General features: G+C 43.9%; 1 protein-coding gene across 3 annotated transcripts in view; it reads right to left on the bottom strand.

Annotated features, from left to right (window-relative positions):
• The window catches only part of LOC135914650 (histone deacetylase complex subunit SAP130-like), a 612,247-nt gene that overhangs the window by 40,574 nt on the left and 545,012 nt on the right, over window positions 1–26,661 (bottom strand). For all 3 annotated transcript variants that reach the window (XM_065447584.2, XM_070532047.1, XM_070532046.1), the window contains exons 15-24: window positions 24,072–24,350; window positions 20,554–20,880; window positions 19,841–20,024; window positions 17,698–17,814; window positions 14,140–14,270; window positions 9,603–9,687; window positions 9,368–9,465; window positions 6,384–6,503; window positions 3,176–3,279; window positions 1,211–1,348 (exon numbers count right to left, since the gene is read on the bottom strand). In XM_065447584.2, the coding sequence (XP_065303656.1) occupies window positions 1,211–1,348; window positions 3,176–3,279; window positions 6,384–6,503; window positions 9,368–9,465; window positions 9,603–9,687; window positions 14,140–14,270; window positions 17,698–17,814; window positions 19,841–20,024; window positions 20,554–20,880; window positions 24,072–24,350 (1,583 nt within the window). The remainder of the gene's footprint in view (window positions 1–1,210; window positions 1,349–3,175; window positions 3,280–6,383; window positions 6,504–9,367; window positions 9,466–9,602; window positions 9,688–14,139; window positions 14,271–17,697; window positions 17,815–19,840; window positions 20,025–20,553; window positions 20,881–24,071; window positions 24,351–26,661) is intronic.

Genomic DNA, 26,661 nt, shown 5'->3' with positions numbered 1-26,661 from the left:
CTATGAATGGCTAAGCCAAGTCAAGAAACGGCGTGGCCTTGTCTTCAAGACTAAGGTGAGAGTGCTGCAGTCCACAGAGACGTTTGCACCAACTGGCAACAGGGCCAGCTGCAGGAAATTTTGCTGAACAATAAGCCATGAAACATCTGCTGAAGCACAAGCCAAAGATCGACCCTCCTCCAATTTTAAGTGTGATAGCCTTATTCCCAGTGTAGTGGTGCCGGACAGTGCAGCTAAAGACGCAGTTGAACTTTTGCAGTGCTATTTTGAGCATGGGGGGGTGTCCAGAATTTCTAGCAAGCCTGTCCAGCATCTGCACTTACTCTGTGAAAAAGCAGCTCAAGCGTGCCCAACAAATCACGAATCATTCCTTTTTTTTTTTTCTGTGCATCTAGATGAGTAGAGGCTGGCGCAAATTAAATGAAGTTGCGCTTCATTATGTGTACCTCAGTTAAATGAAGCTTAAATGGAACACTTTTTTGGATCCCCTTCGAGCTCTGTTTAATAGGAGTCCACTGTAAGTTGTTATTTTGCCATTTTCACCCAATAGAGGCCTGAAGCAAAAGCACATGTACATGATTTTTAATTAATTTTAATTAACTTGTGAAATAACTGACCTCCGCAGAAGAAGGAAATATTATTTGAAATCAGCATGAAAAACTAAAGTTCGCCCAATTCTATTAAGATTGGCTAAAAATAAAAATTCCCTTTCAGAACCAGGCTGCCTCAACATCAGCTTCGCCACAATGTTCTAAAGTCGGCTTCGCAGCAATACAGCACTGTTATGAGGTAAAGTATACAAACGCCCCGTGTTTCGGCGTTACTTTCCACGGAAGAAAAGGCACACATTAGAATAGGGTGTGTTATTGTTTGAAAATCTTCCTAGGGCAGACAGAAAATAGGCGTTCTCGACGGGAGATGACGTGCGTTCAATGCATTCACTGCCCTCTAAAGTATTGCCAAGACATGCTGCCACTAAAGGGGTCGATGTTGGGGTCACCATAGGGGTCAGGAATGCTGGCTGGTCAAGTTCGAATAATCTGGCGAAGGCCAATTTTAGCATCGAAAAAATGAAATTTTGGGTCCACAGAAATGCATGGGCACCTGCCAGGACTTTCAGTCGGGATCGAATTAACTGGAGTTGAATTAATGGAAGTTTACAGTACTATGCTAGCGTAGAAGAAGCAGTAGGCCGGTTGGCATAGCCTACCTTGATGAGGTCATTAATCTTGTTGAGTATTCGCTCTTCATCCATGTTGAGTGGCTTTAGTCGTATTGCTGGTGGCTTGTCTTCGATAAAGTTTAACAGGTGCGACAGCTTGTTGTGGACTGTATCCTCTAGGTCGACCTGCAGCAAAATAAGCCATAACTTGCAATGAACAATATTTTCAGCAAACAAAAATTACGGTGCACATGCAGTGAAATTTTCCTTTCTAATTCACACGCCATAATTTTTCTTCGATGTCTAGTGCAGTCGCACTGCATTTTAGGAGGAGAAGAAACTAGGTACATAAAGTCGTCGACTGATTTTTCAGACACAAAGGTGGTTCAAAGAATGTCCTAGTATTTAATTGGGGAGTTCAAAAAAGTAAATTCTAGATTCTTTTTCTTTCACAGTGCCAGCGGTATGGAAAATTCATTCAGAATTCCACTCAGTGGCATAATATTGTTGCGTAAACCTAGTTTGGGGACTTCTACCTACACAAAAGTCTTCTCCATTTTGTCCAGTAAATGCATGAACAATCATGGTAGGTGCTGGTAGTAATTACTGGCTGATCATATTAGGACCCAAGGTTGCTTCTATGGCTGCCAATCTGGCCTTGCATGTGTGAGTTCATTTCAGTCCTGACTGCCAATAAAGACTAGAGGTACAAATACAAAAGCAGCAAGATTTATGCGATGGCTTGCCAGTTATCACCAGACCAGATTGGCTGGTGGTGAATTTTCGCCATAGCCACAATGCTGATACCACTAAGGGGTGTTTTACACAAGGGTCAGCAACCAGAGTTACAGATTGGTGCAGAGCCAAGGCATGTCTAATTGGAGTGGATGTTTGACATCTGGAAAGTTGAGAAACCTCCTTGCCAATGAAAGCAAGCGTATAAGTGACAACCAAAATGGCACTGACTTTGTTCACAACTGCCTTCTATGAGACATTGAGTGCATGGGTCATGTCCAGAAAATTGAGCAACACACTCTTAAGCATCCAAAATTTTGGTTACCATTATGCATTGGCTGTATAAATAAGGTGGTCGTGCAGCGGGGCAGTCCGAATGATCGAGCATGTCTTAGAAAATGAGATGCTCAAAAAATCGGTTGGTGACGTGACCACAAAACATTAAGCATCCCAACAAGTCAGCCCCTCGAACACAAGCATTCATAACTTTTTAATAAAGGTTATGAATAAATTATATGATATTTTTCATACCTCTATTCAGCCGACGTTTGTTATAAAGGGACTGACAAATACGTTAGCATTTCAATAAGGAATTCATATATTAACTCGGCACAAAAGGTGCCATGTATATTCATACACAAGGTGGCATTGTACCAAGAAACCTTGACATTAACACTGCCGCATGTCCACATGATCACAAATCGATACACATAACTGAGCCACTACTAAATGCACTGTGTATTTTGTTTAGAAAGCCCAGTATGCATGGAGTGGTCGCTTCAAACCCAAATTCAAACTCATTCAATATTGAGATTCGATTTTGTATTGTTGCAGGAATGATTCAACATTTCTGAAACCACGAGCCACATGATGATCACCTAGACAAACAAAAGGTTATAATTGAAAGAGCTGGGCTTGAACTTTTTTTCAGCATCTCTTCTGTGCTAGCATATAAGTGCTATTGTGCTCATTTATAAATTATCAATGTTTAAAGCAGAGGACCGCATGAACACAGCTAGAGAATGAAAGATGCCCATAAAAAATTTCGCATGGCATTTCCTCCCTAACTGCTATAGCATAGTGGACAATGTGGACTGAAAGCTTTCCCTTGTACTAAAAATAGTAGGCACATGAAAAGTCATTTGTCAATAAAACATGGCAAAAAGTGTGAGATATGCAGTCCCCAATATAACAGCGTTGTGATAATAAAGCTTGTCCCTGCACGTTTATATGAGAGACGACAGTTGTGTGCAGCAAGAGATACGTTTCACCACTCACCACATCCTCCATCTGTGATGCCAAGTGGAAAACCTTCCAACCATTAGCCTTCTGCAGTACACCTTTTTGGTTGGCCAAATCATTAACGGTCTGTTTTTTGTCATCTGCATAATGGAATTAAGCCAAAGTTATAAACACTCTATATGGTGAATGCTCATTTGACATCTTTTCAATTATGAAAGCAAGAATAATGTGAATAAGCAAGGTAGACATGCCGAGCTATCGGAAAAGCAACGCTCGAAATGAGACTACAGAAAAAAACATTTTGTCTTGTTTTTGTTTCCTTATCATACAGCTGTTGACCTAGTAATCTCACTATGAAGCTTCGATCCCTCAGGATCGCAAAAAATAATTATGCTGCCTTCTAACCCTTTCCTCACCGCGCCCATTGGGCCTCGTTAGCCCGCTACTGATGGTTTGAAACGGCGCTTTCGAGGCTTTCCATGCAGCTCATGGACACACTTCGCCATTGGACCTGAAGGAGAACTATATTTTTGTTTCCTAAGCAGTTTGCTTTCTTCCCTGCTTGGTGGTGATTTTTGAACGCACTATGAAGTTTTGCGATTGTCAGAATAGAAAGTAAAAATGGCCGCCTCTGGAAGCAACCCTTGTGCTTCAAAAGATCGCAGGTCTCGCGATTCCACTGCGTCTGAGGTTGATCTTATTGATGAATACGGCAGCGGCGAGTCTAAGGATGCTTCGTTTTCATCGAATTTTGAATCTGAGAGTGACAATGGTGCAAACCAGCCTGGAACATCAGCAGCCACAGACCAGTTACTTTCGCTTTTTGCTTCGGCACATCTTTGCTGTTTGGAGTGCTTGAGAGCCTGCCAAGATGCAGACTTTTAGAAACAGCAAGAAAGGCTACAACGACAGGAAAGTCGAGCAGAAAACATGAGTTTACTGCAAGACAGGCAACGTTCCCCAACATTTTACATCGAGGAACTGCTCTGCCGCAAGGCACGCCCAACTGTCGTGCTTGCAGTTAAATTTTTGTAGTGTAAGACCTGTTCAATGAAAAACTGATTTTATTTCGGAGATAGTGCCTATTAGACTGCAACACAATTTGTATATGTCATATTTTTTTCATACTTTTTTTTTCTCAGTAGATATAAGCGTCTTTACAAACTTTGTTAAATTTTATCCCACAATCTTGATTTTGACAATTTATATCTTTTTTATGACATGTATCTCGTTAATAAAATTTTTATGCATGAAAAGTGTTTTCATTTTGCTTTTTGTATATGTACTAACATAAAATACTGAATGCAGTATTTTCAGAAAAAAAACATATCTGGCGTAACCTGCAAAAAACAGTAATTTTTGCCATGGTAGGAGAAGAGTTAATATGACCTGCTTAAGGCACGCGTCCAGTGCGGCATGGCTTTGGACATGAAAAGGAGACTTTTCATGTCTGCAAAATGTGACTTCTCCGTCTTATGGCACCAGACATCACTGACGTGCACACATAATGAAAGTGGTGCCGAAAACAGAGACCATTCAGCATTTGACAGGACAAGATGGGAGAGCATTCCTTCGCATTTCCAAGAGAAGTGCACTATTCAAAGAGCCTATTTGGACGTTTTCGGTGACACAGTTATTGCATGGCCTTCAACCCCTACACAGGGCGACTGGTGCATTCTTGAATTTGTATGTGATACCCCGTGGCCACTACATCTCTGGATTCATGTGTGATGTAGCCAATCTCTTTTATCACGCCTGAAGTCTTGCTGCACTTAGATTTGAATGGGTAGCATGAAAAAAGCTGTAATTATTTATTTGTGTGCTTTGAAAGATTCAGGCTTCACACCATGATTACTGGGTCAACAGCTACCTAAAAAAGAAAAAGGCAAGTCACAAAATTTTGGTGTCGGCACTCCTTCAAAACAGCCAGAAAAATGCCGCAAAAGGTATACAGCAAAACCTCGTTAATTTGACCCTTGTTAACATGGAAAATCAGAGCATTCAGACTCCTCCTCTAGTCCCAGAAGGCGTGAGCATTATTTAGTGCAATCAAGAGAAATCGTACATCAATGCACGGCCACTCGATAAAAGCACTGCATTTTTTTATTGAGCGGCTGTAGTGAATGACTGCAATGTCAGAACGCTTCGCCTTTATTTGTGACTTTAAAGCCTTTATTCTTGAGTTTACTGCTGTGCACAACACATGAAACACATGAAACACACATAACACATGAAAGCCAAAGCCTGCGGCACACTTGGTAATGCATTAAGTTATACAGTTGGAGGGGTAAGACTTCTTGCAAGACCTAACGAGCCACAATATGAAGTACACATGTGGCCTTTTAGGCCAACCTCCTCAATGATACATGTGAGCAGTTAATGTGCTACCTAAAGGTGCTGCCTGCTTGTCTCCAGTAAGTGTTATAAATGTGTAACAGAAGTCGGACACAACTAGCAATTACATTGCATCCTCTCAGCAAGGGAAAGCAGCACTCGCGCTTCGCATGTCGCACCCTGTTTCTCGCTTGGCGTGCATCCAAGGCCTACTGCATAAATCGCCGCTAGGCCCCAGGCGAGCATCCTCCATTGCCGTTCTCTCCCTCCCTTCGCAGTCGACTGTCGCCACAACTACCGCCGCATGTCGTCAGCGACACAACACCAGTTTTTCTGTCTGCGCGTGCCACTAGTTCCCCTTTCCACCCATCTCTTGCTCAGAGAAAGTCATGTTTTTTTTTTTTGTACCACTAAAAAAAAAGGCCATCACACAACGAGCCACTTAAGGCTTGTTGCGCGATGATCGGGATGTGCATGCGGTAGTGAAAAACGTGTCTCAGAGGAGGATGCGCACCACAGCCACACTGTGAAGGAAGTGCTTTCTGCACTACTTTTGTGCAAAATAAAAAGCACTATTTTTGTGCGAAATAAAAACAGGAACTGAATGGGAGCCTTTCTGGGCTCCCATTCAGTTTGTGACAACAGCAAGCACAGGCTAGCCACCAGAAATAATCCCTTCTAAAGCACAAACTGTCAATGTACAATTCACTCATGAAGACTTATTTATGGGAAAACTACAAAACTTGCAGTCACGCCATTTGGTGCAGTAACTAAATTTATCACGAGATTGTACTTAAGTATGCAATACAGCCTTAACTGTCCTTTAAGTAAGCAAGTCTTCTATCAAGTCTTGACTGCAGTAAAAGGGTATCTCAACAGGCCTGCAAAACAAATGCAAAACAAATCTTACCCTTTGGTTTAACATCAGTGTGCCTGATGAAATGATTCTGCCGTGTTTTCCAGTTGTGGGAGTAGCTTGTCAGTAGTGACATGCTTGGACGTTTGCAGAAGGCCACACACTTCAAATCATCTGCAATGCGAAGAATATTATTAGGCAAGACCAGTAATGCTGGTTTTGAGCATTGCTGCCATGCAATATGTTATTTTCATGTTAGAACATAACAGATTTCCAATTCAAATTTGAAATCTAGGAACATTTTTATTATGTAACCCATGACTTCTGCACTAATGCCCACTCCTCGTGCAATGCCTCACATTGAGGCCTTTGAGGTATTATGAATGAATGAATGAATGAATGAATGAATGAATGAATGAATGAATGAATGAATGAATGAATGAAGATATAACAATTTCTTTCATTTATTTAACAATGCTCTCTTTCTAGCACCTCCAGCTATGGCCAACATATTAGTGCCAAGATCTCTGACACATGGTGAAAAAGGTGACCTATCAAAACATATTTAAAAAACATGCTGACCGGTTTTACATAGGCAGACAGCATAAACAGTCAGTAAACCCTATGTGCTAATTGAGGACAGCACAGCTGAGCCTCAATGTAACGAAGCCACAATTCCAGTTGAACACTTAAGTAAAAAATTTTGTCAGAACAAGGCTTGGTTCAGCAGTTCAAAAAACTGAGCCTCTTAGAAAAAATCTGGTGGGTAACAGTAAGGTATTTATGGACAAAATCCTGCAAGAAGCCAGACTGATAATTTTACAACTAGGTGAATCAACTATTCGTCTGTGTGTTACGAGCGTTAAAGGGGTGCTGACAATATTTCAGTCTTTTTTATTTGCTTTGAATGAAGATACAGTACATCTGAACCTTGGAAAAACTACTGTCAAGCCTCACAGCATTGTGAATAATTTAATATACGCATTATTTTTTCTACAGTCAGTTTTGGTTTCATTTCAACTGTGTTAGGATATCATGACGTAGTATGTGCTCATGTGAGAGTAAGACATTGCGAGCTTTTGACACTCGATACGGCTCACTTTGCCGTCCTCTATGCAGCCCTCAAAATGAGTAGCAGCATACAAGGCGACTGAGTGAGCCAGAGCGGATGTCAAAACGTTGCAGTGTCCTGCTTCCATGTGACCACATACTGTGTCATGGTGTCACAACACAGTGTCCTCCAGAAAAGCTAAACCCAAACTGGCTGCAGAAAAGGCATCACAGCTAAACCTCGACATAGCAAACTCGGCAAAATCAGCAATCTGTTTCGTTATATTGAAATTCAACGTTTTACGCAAATAAGAAGTCATTGAGAGATCTTTCTTACAAAAAAAAAAGCAAATCTGAATGAGAAAAGAAAGTGTATTTCATTGAAATTGAGAGCCGGTGCCCAAAGGTACGGTTTTGTGCTGTGTCGAAGGTATCCTAACATCGGTGGTACGAAGTGAAGTCAGCTGCGCTTTCGCGTCCGCTCCACCTGCATGGCTGATAGCATCACCCACAGGAAACAAATGCTTCGTTTGCCTCTAGCTTCTACACGTCTCCGAAACTTTATATTACACAACCAAGAGTACTAAATGTACTCAGTGTGGTTGGTTAGTGGCTTTGGTGTTGTACTGCTAGGCACAAGGTTGCGGGATCAAATCCCTGCCGCAGCGGCCGCATTTCGATGGGGGCGAAATGCAAAAACACCTGTGTGCTTAGATTTAGGTGCATGTTAAAGAACCCCAGGTGGTCAAAATTAATCTAGAGTCCACCACTGTGGCCTGCCTCCTAACTGGATCGTAGTTTTCACATGCAAAACCCCATAGTTTAACAGTACTAAAAGCGCCGGAAGACAGCGAACATGATGTAACACCATTTCGGCAGGGCCAGTTTTTGCGCATGCGGCAAATTACCTCTCAAACAGGGCGTGTGGGCTACATATGTGCACAGTCGCGCTGACAGTCATGCACAGCCATAGCCGCGCTAGAAAAGGAGACTTGCACCAACCTTGCCCTCCACCCCCCTCCACCTCGCATGCACGTTCCCCTCTCCCTTTTCACTTGCTCGTGCAGGAAGACGGCGCTCATCAAGCCACCATCCTCCTTGGCTCACCCTTGCAAGCCTTCACTTGCACCCAAAGCATACAGAGCGTGAAGTGCAATAGGATCTTATCGCACTTGGACTTCATATGGAATATAATGCTGTTCTGCTTCGGAGGTTACTCTTGGTAGCATGTGCGATTTGAGAGGTGCGTTCGCAAGCAGCAGCTTGTAATTCAACAATTTGACTGTATGTGTCTATGTAAGTTTCCAATTATTGTCTCGGTATTTCTTTGCTGCGGCAGTGAAATTTCGTACAAGTTATAAAAAGTTAAATAATTCACTATGTTGACAATTTCGTTATGTCAAGATTTAACTGTTTAATTAAAAGTATACTCTGAGGCCTCTCACAATATTTTCTAGAGTTTAAATCGAGTAATAGACGATTCGCAAATCTAATTATTGGAGTATTCGCACACCCCCATTAAAGGTAAAGATTGTGACTCAATATTACTTAGCTAATTTGTGGTAAAAGACATGTGGTCTTGAATGGGGCTCAGGCCGGGCTCAAGTCACAAAACGCAAAATAAGGAGTGAAATTGTGAATTTCACAATGTGAAGGTTAATTATATCTAGATTTAACTATGTGAAACAGGGATCATATTTCTCTAAGTGCTTCTTGACACTAAAACACTGAACTGCTTTTCTGGTACACTTCATTCCACTGTTTCTTGTCCTTACCAAGTGAAACAATGAAGAGGGTACAGCCCATTTTTAACAGTATTTCGAATGTATTTGTATAGTCTAAATTTACAGTTATCTACCATACTGCCTGCATACACTAATCCTTTATTAACAAATTGCCTTTAGTCACACTACAAAACTATCATGTTCGCATGTCCAAACGCAAGTAACAAGCGCAACAGACAGAACTTCAATCTCATAAATGCTCACCTCCCCGTGAGAATTCCTTCTTGAGGTTTTCTCGACTCTCCTTTTCAACGTCATCCTCTCCATCAGTGGAATGGGTGTCCAAAAACTCATTTGCGCAGCTGAAATAAAGTACGGGGGAGGGGGGGAGGAGAAGAAATGTGTATTTTTTTTCACTGTAATGTTTTTCACGCACAAAAAGACACTGTGAGGGTAGACAAGAGTTTGTTTCCCTAAGTGATGACTCCATATCACTTACAGTAACTGTTTTCTTGGTTTCTTTCGTGGGGAAGCCTCCACTGTAGAATTTTGAAGAGCAGGCAGGACTGAGACATTTCCATTTGCTGGAAAAATGCAAGCATAATGTTACTTACGAGCCTGCAATTAAAATATCAAAAGATGCTGCTAACTAGGAAGCTGTGTGCAAAGTGGTCTCCCAAAACAGCAACAGTGGAACCATGCACAAGTGCTTGACAACAACAAAAACGATGATAGCTTTTTTAAACTCCTGCATGGAGCTGCTGATGCTTCAGAATATCTACCAAAAGAAAATCTAAGTAATTGGGCAGGCCCAAAAAACTGATTTCAGGAAAAGTAATTTCATCGCATTGTACAATGTAACTGCATGAAAGCTTAGTAATATAATTTTGGTTGGTTCATTTTTCTTTGGTTAGCTCAATAGTTTCTTCTCAGAATTTTGTGTTATTATAATTTGTGTTCTGATATACAGCCTGATGTACCTCACGTCAACAGGAATTGCAATCTAATTCAATGTCAAGTGAACTTATACAGTCGACTCCCAATAATTCGAAGCCGCTTAATAGGAATTATCCAGGGTGTCTACCAAGTTTACATTTCCAAATTCCCTGAGTTTTCCAGGTTTTCCCTGAGTGACTTTGCACATTTCCCTGAGTGATGCAGAACTATGTTTTATGTCAAGACGGGCTGAGAACATATCGCCTGATTCTGTCACTCTCGAGTAAGCATATGAAAAATATAACAAAGCGACTTCATCCAATTTGAATACTAAGGAGTGGTGTTTATTGAAAAAGAGAATAGAAGGCAGGGGTTAGTAAAATGCACAGCAAATAAAGTGTCTTCGAAATAAAATTGCAAATGAAGTCGGACATTCACAAACACGAATAAAAAGGAGATGCACATAGAGGCAAATATATTCGAATATGAGCTATTTCTATCAACTGATAGCAAGCTCAGTGGTATGAGGCCCAAACTCTGTCACAATTGAGATTCTCTCTCAACCACTCCTAAGTCAACATCAACTGTCCTGACGCACTCTCAGCCCAAGCACGACGCCTGAGTGTTGTGTTTCACTGCTTTAACGAGTTTATTTTGGTTTGGATGAGGGACACCTGCATCTCGGCATCAGCCAAAACTTTGTTTTTTGAGCTCAAGCTCCTTCAAAACGGCGACAGCAAGCTTCCTTTCCCATTTATTCCTCAATGCGTACATCATTTCTGTTCTTGTCCTCCTTCTGCCACTCGTTCGCCTCAAGGACCATTTGAAGCATCTTGGTCAGTTGCACAGTCCACAGCCGATTTTTAGAACTCCCTAGGGGTCGCGAAAATGTTCGAAAAATCGGCCAGTTGGAAAAAAAAAATCGTGTCATTTACTGCCCTTAGGGCCTCAAACCGCCACAGGCACGTTCCAAAACGCTCTGAAGGCATGTCGGTACACATATTAGGCATATTGGCGCACGTACTGTGACAGGAAATACCGGGTGCGTGTGTGTATAATTAAGGAATATATACTGTTTTCAGTGGCAATAGCCCCTTCCCACGCTTGTTATGCTTCACTGCAATACTTTTGCGGATGCTTCACCATGTAAAATTTCTGCACAAAGGCGAAGCTAACTTTCGGGAACCGGCATTATGCAACATGCCGTGTTTTCTAAGTTTCTAAGCCAATAGCGAGGAACCCAAAGGCGGAGTCTGTGCCATTGCTGACAGCAGCTAATTCTTTCAATAAATAACTCGGCACCCAACGGCAAGAAGCTTCATAGCGAACGACGAAGCAGCTAGGCCTAGCGTTGCCGCAGTGGTGGCAACGGCTGCCAGCGGATCTGTGTGCGAGAGTGCCGGTCGAGGTGGCGAAGTAATCAAAACGGCGGCGGTGGTGCCTTTGATTATTGCCGTTTCGGACCTGCGGTCAGGGCAAAACGTCCGGAAAATCGGAGGGCGAAGAGTTCTTGCGTCCGAAATTTCACACGTTCTGATACGTTGAATCTATGGGGTACGTGGCGGTGCCGCGAAGCCGTCCAAATTATCGGGAATCCGGAAAGTCGGTCGTTGAGTGCACACTGGCAACTCCTCCAGCCGACGACAGGGCGTCAAAGACGATTCATTACGATTCCGGTCTGTTGCTCGAGCCAGCACTACCGCGACTTTCGACCTTTTCAATAAAATTGCCGCTAATTTTCCTTGATAGAGGCCTAAATTCCCTGAGTTTTCCCCGACTTTTTCCAGACTACTCAAAATCCCTGAGAATTCCCAGTTTTCCCGGTTGGTAGACACCCTGTTATCGGTTAATTAGAAGTGAAGTGCTGGTCCCGTCAGTTTTGCATGTAATCCTATAGAAGAAATCGCTCGATAATTCGAAGTCCTCATCCAGTAATATTGTTTAATTGGAAGTTAATTTTCAGCCGGGATCCTCGAGGTGACCATCATTCTTTGGTAGAATGTGCAATTTTTCAAGTGTTGCAACAGTTCCGTGCTCCGCGTTGGTGTCATCGCCACCGCAGCCGCCCGCAACGCCATCCTTCTTGGAGCGGCGCGATTATTCATTGCTACGGCTGCCGTGGCCTCCGCGATCAACTTAGGCGGGAGGCGGAGCGGCTCCCGCCGAAGGCCACGCGCGGCTTCCGCGTGTGGCCGGAACTGATCGCGGAGGCCACGCGGGTGCCATAGGTGCACGCAGCGCTGCATACTGGCAGTGGCGAGATTGTGCAAGATTAGTCTTGCAGCGTGCGCAGCGTATGTCGAGGCGTGTGTTGGTCGAGCGCCTTTGTGCGGGAAGCTCGCAGGCTAGGTTGTTCCACAGGTGATTCGGAAGTGACTGTACCTAGTCGCGCAGTTTATAGCCATGGCAAACCGTGGCTCTTATCGCACGCTCGACCTGGCAACGAAAGTCGAGGTTTTGAAGGAAGTTGAGAAGGGAGGTGCCGCCTAACAAGACATAGTGCGGAAGTACGGGATCAAGCCGAACACGCTCTCAAACTACATCAAGAACAAGCGCACAATAATGGATGCATTTGAGAACGACAAGTTCAAGACTTCTCGGAAGCGAATGCGCACCGGCGCTTACCCAGAGTCGGAGAAGGCTCTGCTGGTTTGGATTAGGGAGGCCAGGAGCAACAAACTTCCTCTCAGCGGAGACATCGTTGTGATGAAAGCCCAAACGCTTGCAGCAATGTTGGGGATCGATGACTTCGTTTCGTCAGATGGATGGCTGACGCGCTTTAAGGATCGCCATGACCTGGTTTTCAAGAGCGTGTGTGGTGAAAAGGCATCCGTTAACCAGGAAACATGCGCCACGTGGAAGGACGGAAAGCTGCCTGAATATCTCGCCGAATACAGACCGGAAGACATCTTCAATGCAGATGAGACTGCACTCTTCTATCGGCTTCTACCAGAGAAGACCCTGACATTCAAGGACGACGACTGTGCTGGGGGCAAACACAGCAAGGAGAGAGTGTCGGTGCTGATCGCGGCAAACATGACTGGCATGGAACGATGTCGGTTACTTGTGATCGAGAAAGCCGCGAAGCCGCGATGTTTTAAAGGTGTGAAGACGCTGCCTGTGGACTATGAGGCGAATAAAAAAGCGTGGATGACAGCCGAAATCTTCAAGAGCTGGATAAGCAAATTGGACCGCAAGTTTGCTGCTTCGAACCGCAAGGTGTTGTTCCTTGTCGATCACTGCAGTGCTCACCTGAATGCGCCAGCCTTGAGTGCAATACGCCTCGCATTTCTGCCTGCAAACACAACAGCTGTTTTGCAGCCAATGGACCAAGGCATCATCAAGAATGTTAAAGTCCTGTACAGGCGGCACCTCCTCGAGCGCATGATTTTGTGAATTGATAGCTCCACAAAGTACGAGGTAAGCCTGCTTAGTACCATCCACATGTTGGCGCGATCATGGGATCGGGTAAAGCAAGAAACAATCGCAAACTGCTTCAGGGCTTGCGGTTTTGTGGCAGCTTCTTCGGAGGATGCCTCTGAAATTTCAGTGGAGGAAGCTTCAACAAGCGAGCTTGACGGCACTGATTTTGGTGATGCTCTCGGGGACGTCAATTTTGAAGATTACGTCGCCGTAGACAAGGCGGTCGAAACGTGCGGTGCACTAACGGATAGCGAAATTGTAGAGATTATTCGGCCCCAGGAAGCGACCCAGGAAAGCGACGGTGACATTGAAGGTGAGCCGCAACCTAAGGCTGCCGATGTAGCTGCGGGCCTTGCTCTCGTGGAGCGCTTCTTTGCCGCTGAAGGTAACGCAGAAGAAGCGTTCCGCCACATCTACAGCCTGCCGAACTTGCTTTCAGCAGGGCGATTCGGCAAGAAGAAGCAAAGCAAGATGACCGACTATTTTTCTTAGAGAAAATACTCGATTTCGCCACAAATACAGTGCTGTTTTTTGTGTTTTGTGCTTAATTGGAAGTTCATTTAGTTCGAAGTTTTTTGCAGTCCCCGTGAACTTCGTATTAATGGGAGTCGACTGTAGTTAGAAAACACGACACAGTAGGCAACAAAATCACACCGTAGAATGAATGCAATACTCACGAGGTGTTTCGCATGCGTCTAGAGGCTCTTGCTTGATGTTGACTATAGGCAAGGACGACGACTTGGAGGCCTCTGGTAAAAGTGGGTCACTTGCGGTGCTACTGCTATTGCTGCTTTCCTGCTGAATGTCACTGCACAAAGAACACATTTTCAAGAGAAAATAATGGGCCTTTAGCAGTTGAAACAACACTAGAAAAGTAAAGAACATCAGCAATGATGTTCTGAAGATTTGTACACAGACAGGTCAACTACAAGTTAAAGGCCAACTGCAACGAAATTCTGGACTGCGTAAAAAGTCTAGTTAAAGATACTATATATACAGAGGAGCCTCTGTGCAAAATTTGCCATCTGAAATACGAGCAGAAGTGTCATGAAAAGCTAGCAAAAATAGTCGTCTTTAATAATGAAGCTGAAAAAATGTAGGCTCTCATGTAATCGAGAGTAGGTGTAAGCATGAAATGGCTACAGGCAAAGCAGACTGGTTGGAGATGATACTAGCCATAATCTTAAAATGAGTGAAGTGCATGTTCACAATGGCACACCTCACCACATCACACCGCACCACGCCATACTGTGCACTGGTCCACATGGACGCAATAGTTTCCTGTCAAAGACAGAACCTCACTGTAAGTATCGTCTCGGTCAAACATCCATTTGCAGTGCGCTAGATGCTGGCGGCATGGACAGTGCGAAGCTGATGGACCGCTGGCGTTGAAAAGAGCACAGGTTACTCTGTCTCAGCACCAAAAGATGACAATCAAGTGTATAGTGCGCTGAATCTGCCTGTTGAACCTCGCTATTGGAAATGACAAATAAAACTCCAGCGTGCTAGAAGTTACAGCTTTAGCGATATTTCGCTCGGTTTGTTCTTGCCACTTGCCTGGATGTTATTGTTTGAATGCCTGAATAACAGTTATGGCTTTTGTCTCAAGGTCACTTGAAGGACGCTGACAACGGGAGCTAAAAGCATTTCATGCTTAAAGGGACACTAAAGTGAAAAATTATTTCTCCTGCGTCAGTAAATTACCTTTCTACAACACCAAAAACACCACTCTTACAACGATCAGACGTTTGGTAAGCCAGAAAAAGCGCAAGAACGATATACGGGTGGCGACGCCTACTTGAGTTCCCGCATCTGGGGGCTGTGACGTCTTGGATTTTGATGGCATTTTCTAGGGCCTACTAATTATACATAGCGGTACAGATTGACTACATTGTGTTCTAAAGGAACCAAGCATTAAACATGGCAAGTTTCGGGAACCTTTATTCAGCCAACGCGGCCCAAATGCGAAAGCATACTTTGGAAACCCTGACGTCACGCTGACGTACCGGCGCTGGGGTTTCGGCGCGAAATTCAAATACTGATACTTGGACCTTCATTTTCTCATCTAATATTCAAACTATCTTTTTGAAATGATTGCCTGCAGGGTTTTCAAACAATGCTTTATTAGTCTAAGCTGATTTATTGTTTCCCTTTAGTGTCCCTTTAACAAATAAAAGAATGCCGTTTCACCGGAAGTGACACATGACCTAACAAGCAACTCCTGGGCATGACCTCCGAGACTGCAAAGGTGCGCACATGCAATCTCTGAGGCCACATAGCGTAGTGTAAATATTGTGGCTGTCGCAAGGTGCCGCAATAAGCCATCTCGCCGTTGAGATGCTTGGACTACGACGTGCCCCGATTGATATCAGTGGTTCATCCGGCGTGTTGACATGAGGATGCCTGCAGCAGGCTGAAAAATCTCAGACACGACATGCTGGGACTTGCGTCATCGCGACACCAACAGGTGCAAGCATAGTCTGCTTAGGTGCAATTCAAAGGCTGCCTTAAAAAAAAAAAAGGAACTACAATTACCAGCTTTGTGGCTTTGCCAAGAATGGTTCAGTGGTATGCGTATTTAACCAATTCTAATGTGCCCCCAAACATAATGCATACCCAATTTTCGCAGGCATAAGCAAGAAAACAAAAGCGCACTATATGTAACATGCTGCCCATTCAGGAGCACTCCTGCTCCCATTTGCCCATTTGAACGCAGCTACTCTTGAGAGAGCACTTTGGGGACGCCTGTGAGTGCCCCTGTTCACCCAACAGAATGCACCATTATAGATACTGTGCTGTCACTTTCGCGAGACTCTGCATAGGACTTGTCGAAGTATACATATCCGACAGTGTTCCGGGCACTGTGCGTAGACAGTGAGCTCGGCACAGTGCCAGAAACGCCGGTGGCCAATTGCACCGATGCATCTGGTGCTGAGTCACACCAAATCTGTGTCGTTCTTCTCAATCTACTTTATCTAAGGCTGGTCTTCCAGAATTTGAACTTGGCAAAAACGCAGTGCATGTGCTCAAAATGGTGGGATACTAAATACATGTCACTGAATGGGCCTAGCACACTGTCCGCTTATTTCTTGGCAACTGCTCACTGACTTATCTACAATTTATTGCTTTGTTTATGCGTGCCCCTACACAGAGCATATTCTGGGACGATCTCTTTCGAAGATACTCTTGCTTTTGCAAGATTTCGTGTGACTAGCATTCGGTGAGGCACCTATGAGTGACAGCCTTCTTAAGGGAAGAATTCGGTCTTAAAGCCTTTTTTTAAAGGTTTGTTTGAACCAAATTTAATAAAACTGAACAATACTGTTCAGCTTCTCGTGCTTATTAGCAGTATGCAATCACTTTTATAATATGACAATAGTCCCAAAGTTAATTAAAAATAAATTTCTATTGTTTCCAGGGACAATGGAGCAAAGACTACTCGCCAAAATATTGCTTTAGGCACATAGCTCAATACTAGGAGGCATAAGGTCCACAATGGTAGGAACACTTTTAAAGTATCACAAGTACCGTAAAAACCGGACTATAGGTCGGACCGGAATATAGGTCGATCCCTGAAAGTATCCCTGAAAGTGACTATCCAAGAATACTGCCCCGTATTGACACCAGCATTTCATTCAGCAAAATAGAGAGGAACCATCAGCGTTCCTACATTTCTGCAGCATTTCACATAACGTCACTCCGGAAAGAATGCACGAAGCCCAAAATTTGTGTTTTGTGAAAATGCAATAAAAAGGAACAATACACATTTCTAAGTGAATACTACAACAAAAAATATTGAAATATTTACATTGCTAGACAGTTAGGAGGAAGGAGGAGGGAAAGGAAGGAAGGAAAGGTAGGGAGGTCAATCAGACGCTACAGTAGCCACCAGTTACGTGATTTATGTACCTACAGCTACACAAACACCATTTTAAAAAATATTTTTTAGCAATTTTTTTTTGCCTCCAAGACTTTAACACGGTGCCAAGCATGTCGTCGTAGCACAGCACCAGTAATGCAGTCGCCTGTAGATGCCAATGCATTTGGCACTACTTACGCAAAATCTTGTAAATGTGAAAGTATCCCTGAAAGTGACTGTCCAAGAATACTGCCCCGTGCTGACACCAGCATTTCATTCAGCAGAATAGAGAGGAACCATCAGTGTTCCTACATTTCTGCAGCATTTCACATAATGTGCTTTGCAAAACGAACTATAAGGTGATCCTAGAGCATACCTTGCAGGTTTCGGTGAAGAAGTAGTTGAAAGTGATGCAGGTGCTTCAGAACGAGGACTGGCAGGCTCCGATCCAGGAAGCGATGCCATGAGGTTTTTCTTTACACTCAGGTGGGCACTAAAATAAAAAATAAAATGTGAGAACAGTGAACAGCCAAAACAATGAAGTATGGTTTACAACAAAATTTCACTCCTCAGGCAGTGGTGCCTATTTTATAGGAGTGTGCAAATATTAAATTTTCGATATTGAAGTGAATTTGAATAATGAAAACCAAGTTCAAATCGAATCAACTATTTTTCTATTGTTTTTCAGATATAAATAGTATAGGTATTGCAAAATAGCAATTTTTACCCAACCAGAAGTTAAAATACACACACACACACGCACACATTTTTTGCACAGCAAATACCGAGCAGAAAAATTATGCTTTGTGGTCAAGAAAATTCTTAAGGTACAATGCTTTTTCTTGACAGTATCATAACTGCAGTTATTTAATGTTGTCATTAAGGAAGGACAGCTGCCCGACATGTTCAGGGAGCACCAACATCCTCCTGCATGTTACAATTCCTCCAGACACCGAAAAGTGCTGTTCACTGGACACACTAGTGTTTGGTATCAGCAGGTACTTCTTCGAAAGCCAAGCCAACAGTGGGCACCATGCTTACAACACCACTCGCATAGATCTTCTTTTTGGCCCAAAACTTCATCATGCACATATATTTCAACCCATGCTTGCGGCAGTGAAAATTGCTGCCACAAGCAAGACAAACTTGCTGCTGGTTGATGAGCTTATCAAAGTCTTGACAGCAATGATATGGAAGGAGCCTCTTCAGAAGCTTTCATTTTTGAGGACATATCTGGGTTCCTTGGTGTTGAAGTTTTCCTTGCTAAAGCCAGGTTTTTGATCCAGTTTGCCATTGAAGCATTCTGGTGGTAGTCAACTACTCTAGAACGAGGGTCTAAAAACATGGCCAAGCTTGCTATTTGGTCAAATTTGTAGTTTCGAAACCATGTTTTCAAGCATTTGGCCAGATCAGCAGTAGACACAGGCATTACCACATGGTGGCTGGTGTTGCCCAGATGCATGAAGAGGCATCACAGTGTGGGCTCTTAAGCTGATAGTTTCGGGTAGCCATAAGCACCAGCACAGGCCTTGTGAAGTGCTCCCTTCTTACTTTTGATATGCTTCACTGCCCAGCTACTATGCTTCACCGCAATACAATCTGTATTCTTCGCCACATAACACAGCTGTACTGAAGCGAAGCTGACTTAAAAACCCGACAACAGCAATTTTTGGAGGTTTGAATATCTCGAATAGTAAAAATGCCTATTAAATTAAATCAAATACTAACTGGTATGAATTTTTGCACACTTCTATTATTTTATTTGCACAGGGTGTTCTGATTATTGCACATTACAGTCCAGTCTTTAAAAGAACTTAAAAAAAATTAAATTATGGGGTTTTCCATGCCAAAACCACTTTCTGAATATGAGGCACGCCGTAGTGGAGGACTCCAGAAATTTCGACCACCTGGGGTTCTTTAACATGCACCTAAATCTAAGTACACGGGTGTTTTCGCATTTCGCCACCCTCGAAATGCGGCCACCGTGGCCAGGGTTCGATCCCACGACCTCCTGCTCAGCAGCCCAACACCATAGCCACTGAGCAACCACAGCTGGTTCAAGAACTTCCAATAGGTATTCAAAACAACATAATGTATAATCCACTTCCTGGTGAAAAAGTGCTTAGTGTGAAGAATTAGGTAGTCATATAATGGTAAAACATTATCGCTGAGGTCTTTGTGTCAAAACTGAGCTATAAACAATCTCGAGAAACTAATTTGGTGCTCCAGTGAATTGTACTGTGCAGATAAAATAAATTGATCGCACATGAGCTCTTTCACTATGGGTTCCCACAAAAGCCTACCACAAATATTCATAGATATGCTTGAAGACACTGCTACTAGCCAAAACATGCTGTGGGATATATTACAGACATTGTGATAACTTTGCTCACTATGCAGCTTTGGTTGAGGATAGCAGTAGTGTGTTGATAATAAGCCATCAGAAATTCTGCTGTTCTCACTATTATGAAGCTGCCCCAAGTCAGGCGCCAGGTGAGCAACAAGAAAGGAAGGCTTACCTTTCAAACGTCCGTTTCCTCAAAATGCTAGGACGGGGCGAAGTGTTGTGGTTCGGTGGTGTTGAGCTGTGTGTAGGTGACAGCAGATTTGATGGTGTCACACAGCTGTAGGCCTGCGCAGGCGCCGAAGACGGCTGAGAAGTGACCACACCATCACTTCCCGAGTTACTATGTGCTGTCAAACCTGCACACAAACGACAACATAGAAACAGTCATAATGCTATGTTCAGCTTTCAGGTAAGCACATGTCCCTAATGTTCCCATCCTATTTAGGCGAACAGGACTTGCCTGGTGAAACCGGAAACTAAGCTTCTTGTAGCACCTTAGTTCCTTTTCCACCACACAGCTCCCTGTTCTGTTCCACTGCAGTTGTTCCAACATGCACAATGCCACAACCACTAAGCCTGTACAGTAGGTCATTAATGTTTGCTATTGCTATTAGAGATTGAGATCTGGAGAGCTTCCTAATGTGGCTGTGCAACTGCATCTAGGATGACGATGAGGATTAGTCAAACCTTGTTATAATGAAGCTGCATATGACACAAAAACAGCTTCGTTATACCCAATATTTGTTATGTACAACTGTAATGACGGTGAGACCATTTTTTTTCATTTACTTCGTTGTATCCGACAATTCGTCGCAGTATCCGTGTTTGTTATATCGAGGTTTGACTATATTCCCTAGTCGACACAGACTGTACAAGTGTACATACCTGTGGACGTGAACCCCGTTGGCTGCGCGTGCAGAGCACCGTGGGAAACTAGCTGCTGCTGATGTTGCTGCTGGTGTTGGTGCTGATGTTGCTGCTGTTGTCGGCTGCTCATTGAGTCCACTGCTACCATGAGTGGTGCGCGTACTGTCGTGGCCCCCAAGGGACCGGAGCCCATTGCTGAGCCCAGCGGTGAGGCTACGCCCAAAGTAGCTGCTGCTCCCAACGGCTGTTGTGTGCTACCCAGCGGAGGAGGAGCAGCAACAGCAGAAGGCGTCGCCTGACCAGTCCCAAGAGGCACTGCACTGACAACTTGACCCGCTGCTGCACCTATTGCACAAGACAGTGGGATGGACACTCAGGCATTGGTAAAATTTTGAAACAATATTTGTCAGCTCACATGGATGTCATACAGATACCATCAGATGTCCAAGCACTGCCCCGCTTCAAGTACATTCGAACCTCGTTATAACAACATGGATATACCGAAGTAAATGCAATTCCCCTCGAAATCATCATAGAGGTCCGTGTATTTAAAACTTAATTTTAATGGAGTGAACTTGTTCTCTCAATGGATATAACAAACTAGATTCATTTCTGAATCCAAAAGTACTGACTGTTGCACACCGAGCATATCAATTTCTGTCAGGTTCCGCCCTTGTTTGGCACGGCAGTTCAAAATTCCCGCCATCGAGCAACACTGGTATTTCTCACAGCTCCCTGTAGCTGCTTGCAAGGTGGCTGCACACAAGCAGCACTTCTCTCTTATCTTATTGCACCTCTGTCTTGCTGCAGCACGTAGCTGGCAAAGCTAAGCTCACTCTCCGCAATTGCAACCTCGAAGGCCTCGCCTAACTGCACTGTGCCACATATAGATGATGATGCTTGCTTACAGCATGCTAAAAACTAGTGCCTCCACATCTCTCTCCCACTGCAGCGTGACATGCTGGCTAATGGAGCTAGGCATGACCCCCGAGATTGCGTGGAACCCATATGAGCTGGCCAAGGCAAGTCATGCGCTCACACAGCAGAGCCATGGGGCCACAAGAGAATGATGGATCAGATAGTTTCACTTTTATGAGCCAAATGCGCCTGCATATACAGCAGACAGTGTTTGTAGCACTGTGCTAAGCTCTGGTAGCCATGTACTGCGACAGGTTCATGAAATCTCACGAAAGTGAAACGATCTCCGAAAGTTGTGGTGGCTGACCACGAATACCACCCCAGCTGCACAGTTGGCGCACCATGCAGTGTACCACGTGCTGCTCGAACATGACGAACTTTGTTTGCAGCATTGCAGTGTGCTAGCTGTTCCCTTCAACCACGTCACTTTTTCGCAAGTTTCACTACAGTATGAGTGAGCCAAGTGGAAAGCGGAAGTGAAACACCATCACATTGGAACAGAAAGAGGCTATCGTAAAGGCTGTCGTGTAAGGTGCTAAAAAGTTGCATGTTGCACATGCCGGAGAGTCTTTTGCTGTTCTTTTATCAAAAATTTTATTGCATACGTGGCTGTACAGAAGTTTCAGCGGGCTGCGAAGCTGAAGTCTTCTTTGCATGTTTGAAGTTGTAGTAAAGGGCAATAGTCGATGCAACGAAGTAATGAAGATAACAAAATAATTTGAGCATTTCTTTCAACTCTGTTAACAATTGCACAGCTGCATTACCAAAAACAGACTGAATTTACTTATGTATGCTGGCTGCTAAGGCTTGCGGTGTATCACTGCAGATAGCCTATTTCAACCCAGCGCATGATATTTGCTGGTGACCTCCTAGTGCCAACCAACTCCTTCATAAGCCTGCAGATTTTCTGACCTCATGTCTCAACCTAATATTTCACCCTTCGCTATGACTCCCTTCCTTTGGCATGAATGCCATAGCTCTTAATAGACCATTTATGATCTGTTCTATGCATTACATCACCTGCCCTGCTACACTTCTTACTGTTAATTTTAACTAGAATAACAGCTTCCCACATTGGCTCTCTAATTCATAATGCCTATCTCTTGCCACATGCCCATCATTTTTCCCCGTCATCAGTTGTGGTGCAGTCCTTATGCTTTGAAGCTTACTTGTTATCATCAAAGCTTTGGCCTGTGGGTTACTGCTGGTAAAATGAATTGATTGTACTTTTTTTTTCTTTTTTCTCCTCAATGAGAATGATAAACTACTGTTCATTACTTGAGAATGCCTTCTGCATGCACTTTAACAAATTTTTATTAGATCCCCTTCTCATGATAGAGGTTTCCTGTGACTTCCATCTTGTAATGCACTGGGTACTACAGTCAAACCCACTTATAACGATACCAGTTTGAACAATATATCGGTTATAACAATGAGAAGCTGCTGCACCGTCAACTTTTGTATGTTTTCCATAGTGAAATAAGCCGCTTACTACAATGCCCCGATGCTGCATTATCTGTTATAACATGAAATCTGGCTGCTGGATGTCCGTGCCGAAAGGTAGTGAAATGTAAAGTCCTTGAAAAGAAAAAAGAAAACGAGAAATTCGAGCCGCTACACGATGGTCCGCTGCTCCAACAGAAAACATTTTACAGCCTACTCCACGTGCCTCTCTCCCATCACCCTTCCACCCTTCCAAACACGAATAGGCTGTGCCCATAGCTCTACGTCACGCCACCCTCCGAAACACAAATGGACCATGCCAACTGTGTTGCTTGCATGTCGTTCTCTGGCTCCTCACTCAGCACAGTTCTGCAAACAGCTTAATCGCTTGCACTCATTTTTGTTGGTTGCGTAGAAATCGTTCCTGGCCACATGGTTCCTCAGCCTCGTTTGACTCGCAACCGAAACAGAAGATGTCTGATCCACCCACTGATCATCAGCAATGCACGACGTTGTCAGTGAAAAGAAAGCACACGGCTATATATTTGGAAACGAAGTGCTTCTAACCAAGGTAGCAATCACCTCGAATGTACTTGCATCAGATAGCGATGGTGCCGACGGCAGTGATTACGCGATAGGGCAGGCTGCCTCAATGTTGTCCTCACAGGATGCTCAGCAGATGATTCAGTCCTTCCGGGGCTTTATTTTTGTGAGGAACCTTCCGCTGCACTAAGTGGAGCACTTGGATGCCTTGGAGAATGATGTTGGCAGGCTTTGCGTAAAGCATGCAAGGCTGATGGACCTAGGGCATTCTTGTGCAAGCCAGCGAGAAGTGCATTGCGAGATACTCGTGGTGACCTTGCTTTATAGTTTTCTCAGAACAGTACTGCCATCACCCATTTTTTTTTTCATGCAACCCAACTATAACAATTATCAGCTATAGCAATTGAATTTTCGTGGCAGTAGAATATAGAATAGTTCGATGTACGCACAGTACATCGGTTACTTCTGCATGGTATATTCAAAGGGATATTACAACTGTTTGATATAGACAATACTTCGATTTTCGAGTTTGATATATCCAGAATCGACTGCATAATCATCATCAATATGAGCGTGTACCAGACTGAGCACAGCACTAAATGCACTTGGACACAAAAGCCAGAATCTCTTACCTATCGTAGGCACCACAGCTGATGCCAAGGAGTTGGCACCCAAAGGGCTGGCAGCCCCAAGGGGAGATGGCGAGCCTAGGGTGGTGGCAACTCCGAGAGCTGGAGAAGCACCTAGCGACAAGGCACCTATGTGAGCTGCCGTCGACTGCTGCTGCGGCTGCGACAGCTGAACCTGCTGTTGTTGCTGCTGCTGCTGTTGCTGCTGCTGCAGGGGCTGCGGCGGATGCACCACAGTAGTCGCTGATGAAGTCATGGTGCTTCCACTCACGAGGTGCGGCCCTGTACAAGTATCCAGATGAAAGGTTGAAGGAAAGACCAGGAAACAGCGTGCAGATTTTTTTACTCATGCATGCTGTCTGTCATATGAATCAGAGGGATGCAGGACAATCCTAGGGAAAAAAACTGGGTGAGTTGGAATGTGCTTGGGATATAACATAGCAGAAAAGAAGGAACAAGAATGCTGTCTCTCAAGACGCATGGATGCAATTGTAAGTCAGTCCCCTTTCTCTAACAAAGAATAAGTGCTTGTATCTGTATCATCCTTATTAACTACACATTTGGGTCTATATACATGCTTTTTCAAATGGTTTTGATTGTTTCAGCATACTCTGCTTTGTATATGTTAGTTCATGTGTTTTCATTAAACCTTCAGTTGAAAGACAGTACTCATGTTACCTCTTATTTTCTCATCTATATCCATTCTTTGCACTGCCATATCATGAATGTGAGAAGGGTGTCACCCCTGCATCACAGCCTCCACCCCAACTACAGGGTAAGATGGACACCCTCTTTCGACAGTTGGCAGAAAAATGCACCAACCATTTTCCAACGAAACATTTAACATACTCACCAGAATACTGGACCTGAGAACATATAAATTGGTTAAAAAAAAACAGCTCACTGAGTGTGGTAGTTGATGACTGACCGAGGGTGCTCAACACCGAAGCAACACCGACGCCATGAGAGATGCCGTAGTTGAAGGCTCTGGATTGATTTTACTTATCTGGAGTTGTCTAATGCAGATGCAAAACTCAAGATACAAGCATTTTTTTTTTCCATTCTACACAAATTAGAATGCAGCTGCAATGTCAGGGAATGAAACCCACAACCTCTCGCTCAGCAGTAGAAAGCCACAGCCACCGAGCCACCTGATGGGTATAATTTCCACATCCTCTAACGCGAGCATGAAAACTATAAAATCGCAAAAACATAGGAAGGGAGCATTCAAACCACTGATTGACAGAGGCTGCGAGACTGACCATAACTGGCAACCAAGGAGCGACTCACGGCAACCAATGTTCACATTGGTAAGTGCAACCTTTCAGTCGCCACACCTCCACACAGAACACCTTCAACCAGGGCTCACAATTAATGCCATTCACATCTGCTAACGCTGCCATCGCCTTGTAAAGTAAGCGTCAGCCTATACATATGTCCTGCTCCTGCACCGCCGACTGGTTCAGCAGGTTTGCGATCACAGTCACACGACTGAAAAATCTAGCAACTGACCCAAAACATTCACTTTTCAACCAAAATGACCATTTGCAACTGGTAACTATACACCTAACTTGGCTGTGTGATCTCCGCGAGTCACCAATGTGAATCAAACGTACCGATGAGGTTCTATTGCACTATGTTACACAGTGGAACCCCTGTTGATACTTTACTCACTGCTGCATTTTTCCAGCTACAACATTGCACTTTTACAGTCCCAAACTCAATCCCCCCGACTCCCATGTATCATGTCTCTATTTGATACGTCGCCATTCTATAATCTTCCCGTATCTTACCTTACATCTGAACGTAGCGGACCCACAAATATAGTGGTGCAGAAATTTGCTCTTGCATCTTGCAAAAAGCAACTGTTAAGTCGCAAAAAGCAATTCACACTTAGCAGCAAGCGACCGAAACGTTGAAACAAGTGAGTGAAGTGTGCAATACGAGATTGAGGTTGCTCAAGTCAGGCACTGCACAACAATCAAGAGAAAATGTGCACAAAGAAGTTGGCCAAGCACCAGAAAAAGTGTGCAACGGAACTTAAAACCTACCAGGAAACATGCACAATGGTCAAAATCCGCCAAGCGCAGGGCGACATTTATTTTGTGTACTGCAAGACTGCAAAACAGAACCAGCAATATGCGTTGCATAATTGCTGGTTCTGTTTAGCTAGCGTTACCACAATAGACGTTATGCGGTGAAGCATATCAAGATTGGAAAGGGGTCACTGTCACGGAACATTCTATGCATTCGTTAACTATACAAATGCACACACGGGGCATCCCTGGTGGTAGTACGAGTGCCATGACGTCTAATAACTGTACTGGCAGCCACTCAGAGCTGTTTCTGAATTTTCTATGACGATTTGTGGCCTTCCTCAATGTTACGTTTTCCCAGCTGTTACTTCTTTTTTCCATGGTCCCTTGAAAAACATATCAATATGGTTCTACTATAGCATATTTGGGCAACCGTTTTCAAGTGCTGTAGAGCTTTCTGAAAAGCTAGCGCACATTTGGGTGGTTGAAATCAGGCGCTCCAAGTATATTAGGTTGGTAAATTCAGATCATGCTCTCACTTAGAGGCAGGAGTGCAC

This window comes from Dermacentor albipictus, chromosome 1 (assembly GCF_038994185.2).
Source record: "Dermacentor albipictus isolate Rhodes 1998 colony chromosome 1, USDA_Dalb.pri_finalv2, whole genome shotgun sequence".
Taxonomy (NCBI): domain Eukaryota; kingdom Metazoa; phylum Arthropoda; class Arachnida; order Ixodida; family Ixodidae; genus Dermacentor; species Dermacentor albipictus.
This window is presented reverse-complemented; position numbering and strand designations above follow the sequence as displayed.